This window comes from Canis lupus, chromosome 10, assembly GCF_011100685.1.
Source record: "Canis lupus familiaris isolate Mischka breed German Shepherd chromosome 10, alternate assembly UU_Cfam_GSD_1.0, whole genome shotgun sequence".
Classification (NCBI taxonomy): domain Eukaryota; kingdom Metazoa; phylum Chordata; class Mammalia; order Carnivora; family Canidae; genus Canis; species Canis lupus.
In genome coordinates this window covers 50293117-50308815 of record NC_049231.1, presented here as the reverse complement: position 1 = coordinate 50308815, position 15699 = coordinate 50293117, and the positions used below count along the sequence as shown (strand labels likewise).

General features: G+C 57.5%; 2 protein-coding genes across 7 annotated transcripts in view; one reads left to right on the top strand and one right to left on the bottom strand.

The window, feature by feature from the left end:
- STPG4 (sperm-tail PG-rich repeat containing 4) overlaps window positions 1-1026 on the top strand; it is a 38525-nt gene extending 37499 nt beyond the window's left edge. The window contains exon 7 of the mRNA XM_038551228.1: window positions 883-1026. Coding sequence (XP_038407156.1) covers window positions 883-999 — 117 coding nt within the window. The 3' untranslated portion in view covers window positions 1000-1026. The remainder of the gene's footprint in view (window positions 1-882) is intronic.
- A 9051-nt stretch (window positions 1027-10077) lies between these two features.
- Window positions 10078-15699, bottom strand: part of TTC7A (tetratricopeptide repeat domain 7A) — a 144891-nt gene continuing 139269 nt past the window's right edge. For 3 of the 6 annotated variants that reach the window (XM_038551218.1, XM_038551219.1, XM_038551224.1), the window contains exons 20-21: window positions 13182-13286; window positions 10078-12206 (exon numbers count right to left, since the gene is read on the bottom strand). In XM_038551218.1, the coding sequence (XP_038407146.1) occupies window positions 11985-12206; window positions 13182-13286 (327 nt within the window). In that variant the 3' untranslated portion in view covers window positions 10078-11984. Of the gene's footprint in view, window positions 12207-13181; window positions 13287-14191; window positions 14216-15699 lie in introns of those variants that run through there. The other 3 variants (XM_038551220.1, XM_038551221.1, XM_038551223.1) reach the window with 3 other exon arrangements.

Here is a 15699-nt window from a genome sequence, read left to right as displayed (position 1 = left end):
GACAGAGAGAGAGAGAAAGGCAGAGACACAGACAGAGGAGAAGCAGGCTACATCCAGGAAGCCCGATGTGGGACTCGATCCCGGGACTCCAGGATCACACCCTGGGCCGAAGGCAGGCGCCAAACCGCTGAGCCACCCAGGGATCCCCTTTTTATTTTATTTAAAATTTTTTTTAAAAAAGATGTTATATATTTATTCATGAGAGACACACAGAGAGAGGCAGAAATACAGGCAGAGGGAGAAACAGGCTCCCTGAAGGGAGCTTGATGGGGGACTTGATCCCAGGACTCTGGAATCATGACCTGAGCCAAAGGCAGACGCTCAACCACTGAGCCACCCAGGCGTCCCCAAAAACATGACTTTTAAAAATTAGAACTCACAGATCTCTTGAAAGTACTCTGGACCCTGGGATCCACAGAGCTTGAGCTACAGAAAGCTGAGTTTGGGCTTTTGCGGTCAATCACCCAGGTTCAGAATCCATTTTCTCCAACTGCTTACCATTAGGCTAAGGTAGAGGGGAGGACAGTGGCATTTCTGGGGACAGGAGCAGTCTGGGCAGAGTGCCCTCTGGGAGGAAGTGTGCCTTGGGGTGCAGGAGGGATATGAGCCAAACCTGCCCCGCAGGTCTAGGCCGGCACTTGCGTGTCCTCCCGCTTCTTGGCACCTCTGGAGCCCTGGGGAAAGCCACTGATGGGAGCGGTCCTCAGCTCTAAGGACACGCTCCAACTAAAGGGTGCCCCAGGCCACAGCACAGTCAGAAATGGCCCTCATCTTCCCCAGTGGGGATTTGCCAGTCACGTCTGAGCCCACAGCCCGGCTCAGGGGGCTCCAGGGTATTGGTGTCACTGTCTCATCAGTCCCTGTTTTCTTTTCTGTTTTCAGAAAACCCCAGGCCCAGGAGCATACAAGTCTTCAATGCAATTCCCCAAGCAGCCCCCAACCATAGCCAAAATGGGCCGAGAACATAGCCTTTTCTTCAACAACACAATTGGCTTTTAAAATAAAGCCATGTTGGCCCTAAGCTACTTTGAGTTTAGCAAGTTTTATGTTTAAAAAACTCTATTTTATCTGTTCTTTTGGAGTCTTTTGGAGTCTTTTAGTCAAAAGACTGGAACATAACCGATTGCCCAGGTGACCATCCTGGCCACTTATCTGGAATACTCCTAGCATAATTTCTAGTTCACTCTCAAAAGTGTCCTGGCTTGAATCATAAAATGTGCTCTCTCCGATTTTTATCAAAGGGTATATTCCAAGACACTGCCCCTGGGTGGCTCCTTTGGCAGCTTGGACAAGCCCTGATATGTCCAGGCCGTGCTCTGCATGGCCTCAGGCTCTCCAGCTGGGTCCAACTGCATCAGGGCTGGATACCTCACAGCCTCACGGAGGCTTCCTTGGGGGTCAGCATTCAGCCAAGGCCACGCTGAGTGTGCCGGGATCCCAGCAGGTGGTTCTTTCTCTCTCTCAATTCCCTGAAAAGAACAATATTGAATCAACACAATGAGTGTTTGTGGTTTTAAGTCAACAAAAATATTTGAGTATCTGCTCTGCACCAGGTGTGTGCTGCGGTTGGAGAGCAGGGGCTTCACAGAAAGGTGAACCAGGCATGTGAGTTTGGGGAGATAAGGTCAGCAAGGCAATTTGGGGCAGTCAGTCCCTGGCTCAAGGGAGGCTTTGAAAGCTGTGCCATGGGGCTCCTTCTGGTCACCGTGTGTCTGAAGCTCACATGATGGCAGTTCCACTGGGAAGGCAGGCCCAAGAGTCAGGGCATCATAGGGTCACTGCATCTGGTACACAGAGGAGCGATTTGGACAATGAAGGCCATGGGAACACAGAGCAGGGACCGGGCAGCATGGCCACAAGCGGTGAAGGGCAGCCGGGCAAGGGACCTGGAGCCTAAGGCAGAAAGGAGAATGAAGGTTGGGGCCAAGGACCCGGTTTGGATGAAAGGCGGGAATAAACATTTGCTGGATGGGGACGGGGGAGTCTGGCCCAACTAGAGGGGGTTTGGGGGGTCGCCAAGAGGGTGGGGCTCAGTCAGAAGCTCGGGGCACCTGCAGCCCTAGATGCCAGAAGACCTGCTCAGGGAGCCCCAGCTAGACAGAACCCCATGAACGACAGTGGATATCTGGTTGGACAGATTCCAGAGTCATTAATAAATGGAGAGGATCTTTTTTTTTTAATAATAAAAAAAACTAACTTAAAAAAACAAATATAAATGCATATATATATTTTTTAATTTTATTTTTACTTTTTAAAAAAAGATTTTATTTATTTATTCATGAGAGACACAGAGAGATAGAGAGAATCAGAGACACAGGCAGAGGGAGAAGCAGGCTCCGTGCAGGGAGCCCAATGCAGGACTCGATCCCAGGACTCCAGGATCAGACCCTGGGCTGAAGGCGGCACTAAGCCACTGAGCCTATAAACCGCTGCCCTATATATATATTTGAAAGGTTTTATTTATTTATTTATGAGAGACCCAGAGAGATAGAGAGGCAGAAACACAGAAACACAGGGAGAAGCAGGCTCCCTGCAGGGAGTGTGATGTGGGACTCCATGCGGATCCCGGGCTCACCCCTGAGCCAAAGGCGGTTGCTCAACCGCTAAGCTACCCAGGTGCCCCATAAATACGAGGAAAGCAAGGGGGTCCTGTCTGGCTGGGCCTCGTGGATGGAAAGCTAGAGGAGCCTCTCGTACCAGCAAGGGGAGAGGGAGATTGTGTCGTGAGTGTGTAGGGGCGCCTCCCTGATGGGAGTGGGGGCCAGTGGCAGGACGGCCTCCCCTCAGGCCTGCGTCTCCCGCTCAGGAGGCCGCCTTCACGGCCTCTTCACCGCACCCGATCTGCCAGCTACCGGGGCCACTCAGCCTCTCCTCAGTCATTGCCCCCGCCAACACCCGGAAAGGATGGAAGCAGCCCCTCTTGTCTCCAGCATCAGATTCCCAGGGCAGAGGCTCCAGTTGGCCAGCTTGGATCAGGTGTCCATCCCGGGCCCCCCTGCTGTGACCAAGAGGGTCGGGGACCCCCGGTCCCCAGCTGTGTGGCGTGGGTGTCATTGGGGTGGAGCGCAGTTCCTTGGATTCTATTTTTTTTTATTTATTTTATTTTATTTTATGATAGTCACAGAGAGAGAGAGAGAGAGAGGGAGGCAGAGACACAGGCAGAGGGAGAAGCAGGCTCCATGCAGGGAGCCCTACGTGGGACTCGATCCCGGGTCTCCAGGATCACGCCCTGGGCCAAAGGCAGGCGCTAAACCGCTGCGCCACCCAGGGATCCCTCCTTGGATTCTAGAAAGGAGTGAAGACCCTTTGGGAATAAGGAGGGAAGGATGTCTTCACCTGCCTGCAGGAAGGGACTGGAGAGGCTTACAGAGACTTCCCCTGGAGGTAAAACCAGTGGAGAACATTCTGCAGGGCCATCCCGACACCCTTGTGTTTCGTTTCCATTTGCCAAGCTTTGCCTTTGGCTCCCATGACTCTGTCTGTCTGTCTGGAGCTGGAGCTACCTCAGCCCGGCCTTCCTTACAGCTCTTGCCCTCCGGGGTGATTTGGGGGGGATGGCACAGTGACTCTGCCCGTGGATATTAGCTGAGGGCCCGGCGGGAACGAGGCGGTGAGAAGAGCAATGATTGACTTCTTTGGCGTGTTCCAGTATTTTTTTTTTTTTTTGTATTTCCTACAAATAGGGACAGGCTTTCCCAAAGAGACCAGAGAAATTCTGGTTGGCTTTCTCCTGCCACAAGCTCAAAACTGAGACAGTATTTGGAGAACAGGGCTGCCTCCTGTCCTTTGCAAGAGAGAGAGACTGGACAGACCTGGGTTGACTTTGGGCTTGAGCTCTGAGATTGGGATATTAACACCTAGCAGTGAGGGCTGTTATGTGCATCAAATGACATGTCCAGAAGCGCTTAGAAAAGCCATAGAGCGCCGCAGTTGGAAGGGATCATGGTGTTTATCCTGAGTCCCCCCTTCCTCCGTCCCCCATGGACTGCTGTGACACTGCTTCTCGAGGCCCCTGTCCTGGCTTGCCCGACCCTCCTCCGTCCCTCTCCCATCCCACCCAGCCACCCCCAACTGCCCTCTGAATCTGGCGTCAACCAGAGGGCATGGCTCTTCTTGGCTGCAAATATCTTCTGCTGTTTTCATGTGAGATTCTCTCTCCATTAAGTCAGAGCATGTCAGAAGTCACAGCACTGGTGGGGACAGCTTGTCCTCCTCCTCCCTCTGCTCTCTTTCCCTTCTTCCTCACCCCCTCCCACCCTGGCTCGCTGGACCTATGGGGGACATCTTACAGACCTGGAAGCCAAGGGCCACAGGTTGCTTGGGAGCCAGGCCCTGCCTCCAGCATCATCTCCCACCTGCTGGATGCCACTGACCTCCCTGCAGCAGAGCTGCCCGGACTCAGGTCCCCAGGCCTGAGTTTTGAAAGCCCTACTTTCTTGAAAACAGAGTTCAAAATTTCCAAGTTCAGAATCAGTGGTTCTAAGCTGCATTTTAGAATCCCCTGGGGAACCTTTAAAAAATCTCGGTGCCGGGCAGCTCCCAGACAGATCACATTAAACTCTCTGGGGGTAGGGCTCAGACCCAGTAATTTTTTTTTTTTTTTTTTAAACACTGCCCTCATCCACCTCAGGTGACTCTGATGAGCGGCCAAGGTTGAGGGCTACTGCTAAGATGGTATGAAGGCACCAATCACCAATAATTCTGTGTGGGACAAGGCAGTTTGCCTAGCCCTAGAGGTTAAAGAGGAAGGCAGGGCCCGTGTGCTAGGGTCACTTTCCAGCTACAAAGAAGAGATCGACCTATGCTAGCATCTGGCTGAGGCTGGAGGGAAGAGAACGGCACAGGGCTGGTTTGTCCGGGTGAAGCTAGAACCTGGAGTGTCATTAGGTAGAGGTTATTCTGGGTAGAAAGGATCATAGGAGCCTTGAACCCGGGCACCTGTCACCAGGCTGACTCTTTACCAGGCTTCTCACAGACCTTTGGTTTTGCTCCAGGACACAGCTGCAGGCATGCAGACCCAGCAGGGCCCAAAGGCCAGGGTTTGGGCTCTAGGTTCAGGGCTGCAGGGATGGGGTGGGCTTGCGGGGACCAGCACCAGAGACACAGAGCCTGGTTGGCCTTATCTGCAGCCTCCCCAGAGAAGAGACAACCCTGGATGGCAGGAGGAGCCAAGTCTGCACCCGCAGAGGCTGGGAGATTGGGGAAGCAAGGGCTGGAGAGAGATGGGACACTGAGATAGGGGAGGCCCGGGGGTAGACACAAGGAGAATCATCTCCCAGGGGGCACTCCTCGTGGCACTATTGGCCCAATCAGCACCCAGTAAAAGGTGTTACCCAGGCAGGGTCATGTCTGTTTAGGCTTCTAATCCCCACCCCCTCCCAGGCTGGACATGGGAGCCTGCTGCAGAGCACCCCTGAGCCCATGTGCCCATCCCTGTGCCTGGGGTGGCTTTAACCAAACTGTCTGCATTAGTTTCCTGGGACTTTTCCTACAGACTTTGTTGCTTCCAACAACACAGACTTACTGTCTTAGAGTTCTCACTGGGCTCAAGTCAGGGTGTGCGCAGGGTTGGTTCCAGAAGGAGCCTCCTTTGAGAGGCTCTGGGCGGGGGGGGGGGGGGGGGGGGGGGTAGGACTGTCTCCTTGTCTTTTTCAGCTTCTAGAAACCACCCACCTTCCTCTGCTCATGGCTTCTTCCTTCAAATCGCTTCTGTTCCCAGCACACCTACTCCTGACTCTGACCCTCCTGCTTTCCTCTTGTGAGGATCCTTGTGATTATATTGGGTTCACCCAATCCAGAAATTCTCCCCTTCTCAGGAGTCTTAATAATCATGTTTGCAAAATCCCTTTACCACATAGGCCAACAGGGTGCCTGGCTGGCTCAGTCAATAGAACATGCAGCTCTTGATCTTAGGGCCATGAGTTCAAGCCCCATGTTTGGTGTAGAGGTCACTTAAATAAATAAACTTTAAAAAGAAAATCTTTAAAAACCATGTAGGAGAATGTATTCACAGGTCCTGGGGATTAGGACATGGACACCTTTGGTGGTGGGGGCATTATTCATACCTTCACTCTATCTAACCTGTAGCTGGGTAGCGAGTGAGGCATCCTTCTGCCAGAAATACTTTCCCCACCCTACCCTTGGCGTGCTAACGCCAAGCACCCTCCCCTCATCTTCCTGAGGCAGGTTGGGTGCTTCTCATAAATGCCCCGGCAGTCCCCAATGCTGGCCTGAGGCCAAAGTTGTACCGTGGGCTCCAGGATCATAGAGTTGGGGCCTACTGGGGCATCAGTGAATTTCCCAGTGCCTGGCACAGTGTTAGCACATAGTAGATGCTCACTGAATACTGTATGTGCTCCAAGGTACACAATTATCCTTTAGGGAATGGACAAGCCTTGTATAAAATATGTTATGGAAGCTCCGTGGATTATTTTGGGCCATGAAGAATTATTTAGGGAATGGCTATTAGCCTGAATAGCCTGAGTCGTTGCTGGCATTGTGTGCGGACAGAAATCATCTGAAGAAATAAGCTTTGAAAAAGAGGAGGTAAACTGAGTACTGATTTAGAAATCATTCCTGGAGGGTTGATCTTAAGGTTGCAGGTGTTAGACATTATAAACCAGCTCTCTCTAGATCACTTAAGAGGCAACTGTGTTAAAAATTGCATAATGAGAAGTGGGGTTGGGCAGAGGGGGATCTCCCCTAATGTTTTACAAATGGTACTTATAGCCACAGATAAAATCTCCAGTGGCCACATTATTCTAGGATTTTAAAAGTGCCCTCTTTTTTATTATTATTGTTCTAAATATTTTATTTATTTATTCATGAGAGGCACACATAGAGAGAGGCAGAGACATGGGCAAGCAATGTGGAACTCGATCCCAGGACCCCGGATCATGACCTGAGCCAAAGGCAGGTGCTCAACCACTGAGCCACCCAAGTGCCCGCCCCCCTTAGACTTTAATTCACCCGAAATCAGAGCCACGGCGGCTTCTCACTCTACAATTTTTGGTCAAATATCAGAAAGGTATTTGATCAAGAGCGCTGCCCGTGCCAGTGGCTTCACGCTGTGCTGAGCCCCATGGGGCCGGAGGAGGAGGACACGTACCTCCTGTCCAGGAGAGGAGAGAGGACAGAGGTTACATAGAAGCCATCAAAGGCCAACAGAAGGGGTGAGGGGCAGTTCTCTCAGCCCCGTGGCTTCGGTCTTTTCAGCTACTGCCACCCCACCATCTGCTTCTCCCTTCCTCGACCCCCCAGTCGTAGGGCAGCGGCCAGACCCTCTGCAGGCGTTCACAGCGGCAGTGCCACGAAGGGCAAAGAGAGGCAAAAGGAAACTAAGGAGACGTGACAACCAAGTGTAGTATATGGTTCGGGGCTGGACAAAAACAACGCTACACAGGACACGAGTGACAAACTGGCATATGGCCGGGATGGGGGTAAAAGAGCGTGTCAGTGTTAAATCTCATTTGTCCACCGTGCTGTGCTTATGTAGGACAGTGGCCTTCTTCCTTCACAAGCACACTGAAGTATTAAGGGGTAAAGGTGCATGATGTAGGCAACCGATGCTCAGACGGTTCAGAAAAAAGTAAGTGACAGTACATGGTTTTGAGAGAAGTCCACAGTGACAGGGGAGGAAGAGAATAAGAGTGGGAGAGAGTGAGTGAGAACAGGAGAACTGTGACAGCCAGCACCAGTCTGGGACCCCCTGCCATGTCACAGGCTGTGGGCCAGTCCACGGAGGAGGAGCCCACCCGTGGTCCAGGCAGCTGGCAGGAGGGCAGTGGCATCACGTGGCCCAGCACGCAGCTCCTGTGGTGAGCCTGTCACGTTTCCGGGCTGCCTGGCATCTTCTGAACCCCCTTGATAGTTGGGGACCTTCCAACCTTTTGAGTGACCTCCGCTTAAGGAGTGTCCTCCCCGGCCTCAGAAGGGGCGAGAGCAGCAGGCAGCACTGGGCATCACTCGTCCCTCCTCCCCGAAGCCGGCCTCCAGCCCCTGGGGCCTGTGCGTGGTCCCCCGTGCCCCTGCGGTGGAGGACCCCCAGCGATGCACGTTTCCATGGATCCCAGAGGGGCCATCCCTCTGCTGCGGTGGTGGCACTTCTGTGGCTCTCTCTCAAGGTCCAGTGAGCTGGTGCCATGCCGAGTCCTCGGAGGGGAGGCGGTGGGAGGAAGGCGGGGTCTGAAGGCCAGGGCCTAGGTTCCCAGGCACCATAACCTCTCCCCCTTTCATGCGGACAAAAGCCACCTCCCTGGGTGGTTGACCATCAAGGGAGCGACGTGACAGGTGTATATACATTGAATAGTCCTAGTGGCTGCCACCTTCATTGCCAGAGATGGGCAGTTAGTGGAGCTGTGCCTCTGGACCCGGGCTGGGTGCCGCCTCCGTCCTAGACCCCGGATTGTGGCCTCAGGTCTGTGCAGGCAGTTCCCGCACTAGGGCCCGGAGACGGCCCCCTGGTCTCTCTCCTGCTGCTACCTCCAGGGCTCTCTGTCCCTCGCGACTGGAAGAGTCTGATAAAAATTCCAAGGACCTGCTGGCAGGGGACAGGGAGCAGGATGCTGTCCCCATGGCGGTCTTCCTGGCCTCCGCAGTCCTAGGATCAGCAGCACGGGGGTGGCCCCACACGCCGCTTGTGTGTGAGGCTCCCTGATGATGGGCTGCCATCAAGGCTGGCAGCACGGGCTGGGGGAGGTTTGTTTCCTTGGAAGCTTCCCAAGGCCGAGAAATATTTGCATGGTGATGACATCCGAGCGCCCAGTGGGGGGAGCGAACGCAACAATGAGGACTTTGCTATCGGAAAGGAGTCTGGGTGTTGGTGGCTGAAATTCCATTCATATTTATGCCTGTAGATAAACACTATTAATACTGAGGGGCTGTGTCCCAGAGTGTGCCGGGGGTGCCGGAGGTCCCGACTCCAGCCCTTGTTCTGGCACCGCGGATCGGACACGGGGTGTGTGTACGAACAAGGGGTCTGCAGATGGGAACTGGGGGTCAGGAAGCAGCCTGGGTCTCCCCTACTGCCCGGCTCTCCTTCATCTGACCAACTGAGGTCAGCTGGCATCAGGAGTAGGAAGGCCTCCCCTCCCTCCTTGCTCTTCTTTGTAGGATGAGCTTTCTAGACCTTTCTCCAGGGCTGGCAGACAAGGCGACACCACCTCTGACCTCAGGCAGTCTTTAATTGTCACTGCAAGCTTGGGTCCTGGTGCTGGGGGTGAGGGTGTGAAAGTCGTCATTTGATACTGATGGTTAAATCACTGTGAAAGAAGCTGGGCACCCAGCAGCTCCCCCAAAGGCCCTTCCTCTCAGGAGCAGCAGGACCATCCCCCCAAGAATAGGGCTGAGGGTGGGGGTGGAGGAGGCCAGACCTCTGTGAGGCCACCGGAGTGGGGCGTTCTCGTGTAGGCCAGGCCAAGCTCTGGGGGAGCCTCTAGGGCAGCTCTCCTCCACGGGGGTGGCTGCAGTCCTGGGGGCGCACCCCACGATCCCGGGGCACACGAAGAAAACAGAGCTTCTACGCAAACTTCAGTCATCCTTCAAAACTTTGTCGCACGTTTGTGTTCCATGTAGTGTGCCGAACGGGTGTGACCTGCTTAGGAGCGTGTTGGTGTGGAGGGCACAGCGCAGGCAGCTGCTGAGGACGCGTGTGGCCGGGAGCCTCACCACGCGGCTGCCTCCTGGTGCTTCTCCCCACGGGCTGAAGATGCTCCACCAGCAGCGCCCGCAGGACATGCTCTGTTCAGGTCATGGGTCTGGCCCTGGCCTCCCCCCGCGGGGCACTAGAGGCAGCAGGGGGCTCAGGCCCACCTGAGCTACAGGTGCCAGGCCGGGAGGCTTGCTCCAGCAGCCTGCCTGGCCCCCTGCCTCCGTCCACCCCCACCCAAGCTTCGGCGCCTGCCTGGCCCTCTCGGCTCTCCCCTGCTCCAAGCAGTCTCTTGCTGGGCCCCGGCCCCCCGTTTGTGTGACCCGCTGGGGTGACTGCTCAGGCCTCTCCTCCTGCAACACTCCCTCCTCACTAGGCGCTCAGGGCCTGTTCGGGGGTCCCCGTTGGATGGAATGAACACGCTGTATCCCTCTCAAGCGTCTCTTTATTCCAGACCTTTATTTCAAACCGCCAGCAAGGTGGCCCAGCCCCCCGAGGCTTCCTCCGGAGGAACGCTGCAAGCCGAAATGCACTTGGGGCTCTTCCTATTACCAACCACCAGTCTTGGGCACCCCGAGGCAAATCAGTACCATTTGCTCTTCTCATTCAGTTTTTATTTTTTTTCTCACAGAATTTCAGAATAAAAATAGATCTCTATCATATATATATCTCTATACCTATATTTATACACACACATGGAGACAGAGATCCTTCAGCAGAGCGAGGGATCTGGTGTCCTCTGCAGTGCCGGTCGCCGTGCGGGAGGGCCAGGAGGGGGCAGGCCCTCTCGGGGGAGGCACCCAGGGGTGTGCAGTGCTGAGCCAGTGTGGCGGGGGGGGGGGGGGGGGGGGAATCTCCAGAGGCCACCCCCCCCCCCACCGAGGAGCAGACTGGGCAATGAGGAGCTAGGGCAGCCCTCGCCCAGCCTTTCCACACACCCTAAGAGGAGACAGCCGTACCAGATGGAGCTTTAAAACTAAAACCCAAAGTGCAGATAGAAAAGGAATTCCCTGATGAGCATCCCCCCCAACCCCCAGGGACGGGGAATAACTTCTTGGGGAGTATCCCAGCAGGGCTGGGGGAGCCAGCAGGGTTCCACCACCCACCAGCCCCCCCGCCCCCTGCTGACGCTCCGTCCCCTCCTCTGGTGTTCAGTCCCCACTGGACCTCAGGCAGGGGAAACTGAATGGCCTGATGCAGAGACGGGCTGTGGGTGGTGAGAGGTGCTGGGGTCAGCCCTGGAGACACCCATCTCCATATTATTATCCCCAGAGGGTTCTGCGTGGTACCCATTGCCCAGAAACATGAGGCCTGAAGGGGTACGTTGATGCACGGTGTGAGGAAGAACGGGTCCAGCTGCCATGTTCGTATCCTGGGGTCTACGGCCTAGGCCTAAGGAGACCACTTGGGCAGGGGCAGGTTTCCAGAAAGGTGAGCATGGCAGAGATGGGAGAGGAGTTAGGGCTGGTGCTCAGTGCCCCTGGCCAGGCACCAGAGGCCCAAAAGGCACTTGGCAGCAGAGGGGAAGAGCAGTGGAGCTCCACGGGCAAAGAGGGGCATCCCCCAATAGCCCAAACCTGGTGGGGGGGAACCCGGAGATCTCACCCTCTTCCCATTTGCCAGCAGAATCTTCCAGCCCTGATGGCCCTGGGCAAGACCTGAGAGTTATCTGAAACCCTGTCCTGAGGCTGGGGCTGAGACCAGGGCCCTGGGGCTCACCCGCTACAGAGGCGCAGGTGGAAGTGAAGTGTGCTGGGACGCTCCCCCACCCATACCTCCAGGGAGCGAGTCTGGTCACCATGACTCGAGGTCACTTGGGGTTCAAGCAGACCGTCTCCCGAGGCACTGGGTTAGGAAGTGGGGAAAACCCTCTTGACCTAGTCAGAGGGCAGTTGGTGGCGTTCATCTTTGGTGTGGGAGAACAGGGAGCTGAAGTTCTAGGCTAGCACCTGTGCAGTCGCCGGGATCCCAGGGTGGGGGATGTGGAGAGTGGCAGGTGTCGAATGGGGGGGGTTCTAGACGCTGGGGGGTGGTACCGAGGAGGCACAGACCCTCCGGGGCAGATGCTCCCAGGCTGCTGTGGCTTCCCAGCCCCTTCCTTACTCATAAATGCCACCATGTCTGTCTGAATCCCAGGGAGCAACGCATTTGCTTTTGATGCAAATCTGCCCCCCCCCCCGCCCCCCAGCCCCAGATGAGCAGCTCCCAGACCCAGCTGGCCCTGGAGGGAAAGCAGGGCTGGAGCGGGGGAGGCGAGGAGACCCGGCCCAGAAGTGTTCCCTAGGCGTGTATTTCCCTGAGCCCCACCCTGGGGGGCAGCCCTGTCCCCGCCGGCCCGTCACAGCTCTCTGGGGATGATGGAGAAGGGCAGCACGGGGCTGCTGGCCTCCAGCTCCAGGGCGGTGAGGAAGCAGTCGACGGCGGCCTCGCTCTGGCCCTGGGCCTGCAGCACCTCGCCCAGGCCCCGCCACGCCTCGTGGCACGTGCTCTGCCTCTCCACGGCGTCCCGCAGCACCTTCTGGGCCAGACTCTTGTGGCCCAGCCGGCTCAGCATCAGACCCTGCGGGGAGAGCACGGGAGAGGTCAGTGTGGGTGTCCTGGCACCCCCCTTCCCGCCCGGCCTCCCCGTCCCGGCTCCCCCGTGGGGAGAGCTCTGTCCCTCCTGGCCCCAAGGTCAGGCTGGCAAGTCAGCAGATCCCATTACAGCTGGGGCGGGGGGGGGGGGGGGGGGGGGGGGCTCCTGGCAAGTCCCCTCTCTCCGGCCTTCACTTTCCTCAGCTGTAAGTGGGAAGGGCCCAGTGCCCACCCGCAGGGCTGTCAGGGTTACAGGAGTTAGCATTGGGGCAAGCGCTGGAATAATGCCTGGCATGCCTGAGCTCTCAGCGGGACAGTCTGTTACCCAGAGGCCTGGCCACCCTGCCGTGGAGCGGCCCTTGTCCCCAGGGAGGTGGGGGCGGCTTCCTGGCCTGCCTCAGCCGCGCTCTTCCTGGGGACATCGGGGTCCTGGCACCCACCGCCCATCCCAGCCTGGCCTGGCTGGCGAGGGTCCCAGGAGGGTGGGTGCTGGGCAGAAGGACGGGCTCTGGTAAGAGGGGTCAGGGGTGGCTGGGAAGCTTGGCGCTGCTGTTGGTCTCTAACAGCCCTGCTGGCAGGGAGAGGTGACAGGAATCATCACAAAATCCTGGGAAGTGAAATTGGGACTGTGTCCCTTCTACATCCTCTTCCATTCGTATTGAGGAGAGTGCAGGGAGGTGGGAGGACAGGGTGGTGAGTGAGGCGGGGGACCAGGACACCCCCTTCGGCCTCCCGTCCCAGAAAGGCTGCTTGGCTCCATCCCACTGATCTGTGTTGCGGCCCTGAATGGAGGCATGGGGTGGCTGCATGGGGGAGAGGGGCCCCTCTCATTCAAAGATTCGAGGTAGAGCCTAACACCACCTTCCTGGACGGGCAGGGGCTGGGGTGCGGGAGAAGAGCCTCCCGGTGCCCGCCCACTGACGGCCCTGAACATTTTTAGCTGGAACATTTTCCTCCTCACCACGCTCCTGGGACTTGGGCCCTCTGTTGCTATGGCGACCCACTGGGGAAGGTGCACATGCCCGCTCATTTCATAAAGTCCTCGGAGAGCCTGGAACACGACCAGCTAGGCGAGGGCGAGAGCTGGCGCTCAGGAAGCGCTAGGAAAAGCCTCACCCTCTCCGGAGGTGGCGGCCAGGGGTCCTGGGCCCCGGGCAGGAAAGGAAGGGGGCGCCGTCTTCAGGCAGCCAGGGCGAAGCCGTGCAAGGGAACCGGATGGGGTGCAGGGCAGGGGAGCGTGGGCCCAGGGCTGCCCAGGACCGGGGTGCAGTGTCCAGCCTGGCCAGCAGGGCCTAGGTCACGGGGCTGCCCTCAAGGCCCTGGAGCTGCACCCTGGGCAGCTCCCCATGCACCGGGGCCCACAGGGAGGAGGGAAGGTGGGGGGGGGGGGGGGACCACAGGCCACCACACACCAAAATTAAGCACCAAAAATGGAAGGTTTGGGCCGCGTGAGTGCAGGAGCAGCGGGGGACAGATGGGGAGGCCGGCAGGGTCCCCCGGGGACGGGCGGGGCCCCAGTACGGTTCTGTACGAGCTCCCGAGCTCCCCAGGACAGCCTGTTTGCACAGGGAGCTCCACCACTCAAGGAGCTCGAAAACCCCTGATCTTGAGGAGAGTGTGCATGTTTGGGAGGGGGCCAGATGTGTCCGCAGGCTGAGCGGGGTGTGTGTGTGTGTGTGTGTGTGTGTGTGTGTGTGTGTGTGTGTGTCTGCTGGTTTTACTCTCAGGAAGCTTTGCAGTAGGCTCCTCTGCATGTTTCACATGGAGAGAAAAGCCAGGGCTCCGGGGCTCCAGGGCTCCGGGGCTCCGGGGCCAGACCTTGGCTGGGCTGGAATCCCAGCTTCGCTACTGACGCGCGCAGGAACCGTGGGCAAGTGGCCCGTTCTCTCTGAGCTGTGGTTTCCTCGTCTGCAAAGCAGGGAACGGAATGCTACCTCCTGGGGGGCACTGCTGCAGAGTCTGCAGGGATGATGTGGAATCATGTAGTCAGGGCACCTGGTGGGCAGACAGCAAAGGGACGCATCCCCAGGATGAGCAGAGGGTCCTGCTGGAGGGAGGAGTGGGAGGAGCTGCCCTCTCCAGAGGGCAAGGCTCCCTCTGTGGGCCGAGACTGGGGCCCGGGATGGGGTTGGATCACGTCCCCCATACCCTGGGGTGCTGACCTCAGAGCCTGAAAGGAGACACCGGGCTGGGGTCAGGCTGGGGCCCCAAAGCCCGGGGCCTGTAACAGGATCTGCTGCCACCTGCCTGACACACCAGTCTGTTCGTGTTTGGTAGCAACTCGGAGCTGTTTGCTCCCTGACAACTGGGCAGGGCCCGCCTCGGGAAGACGGGAGGTCTCACCTACTCTGCCCCCGCCGGGCGCTCTGCCAAGGGCCCGCCATCACCCCCTCCCCCGGCGCCCCCACCCTAGCGGCCCACAAAATAGGTCTCCAGGGACATGGTGGAAACGCGGTTCCATCCAAACGTCCCTGATGACTCTGCCCTACTCTGGCCACGGGGCACCCTGAGCCAAGAGAAACCAGACCTGCTGGTGACTCAGCCTCTGACCCTCACCTGGGAGATGCCACAGCCATGCTGCCACCCGCAGCAGCTGGAAAGTGATGTGCAAGTTGCTCATGGCAGTTGAGCAATGCACCTTTGAGAGGGGGCGAGATTATTGCCACTCAGGGAGGGCAGGGCTGGGGCGGAAGGCCCCAGAAGTTCCCAACTTCATCCATCCCTCCTTCCCTCCCTCCCTGGATCTTGGGGAGGGGGGAGCATCTGGCCTCATCTCAACGACCCAGGACCTGCTCCCCACCCAGGAAGCCCCCCCAGGATCACACCTCCGGCTACACCATCCCCTTGAGGTTGTGCTCCGTTACTGTGGGCTCTGGTGTGCGATCCCTGTCCTGTCCCTTCCCAGGCTGAGAGGGACAGGGTCCTCGGCTCCTGCCTGCTTTGTTATTCCCCATGGGAGTCAGCTCTACAGAGCTGGGGTGGGGGGGCAAGGGGGGGGTCCTGGGTCCCAAGCCAGGCACACAGGCACTTACGTGCATGCTTACCGACCGGCTTAGGGCCACAGGACACGCAGCCTGAGGGGGACCCTCCTTGTTGGAAGACGTGGCTCTCTGCGGCCTGGGATGGGGAGGGAGAAGGCCCCCTGCCTTCCTTTTTCTGAACCGCTACTGCACACCACGTCACCTCATGAATTCAGTGCCCAACACTGTCCCCCAGAGGGAAGCGGCAGTGGAAGGTCTCGGCTGCGTCTGTCTTGTCTTCTTCTGGGGGGAGGCCTGCCCTGGGAAGCAGCCCCTTGCTGTAGGCCAGCTGCAGGCCAGCCGACAGCTCCCTCCCTATCCCTACTCTCAAGTATTTATAGAAGTTATTTTGGGGCACATTCCTGGGATTCTGTAACAGCCTTTCCAGCTGGGAAGCAGGGAATCAGCTGGAGGCTGCTGGAGCCTCCTGGTCCCAGGAGCCCTCAGCGTGGGGACCCT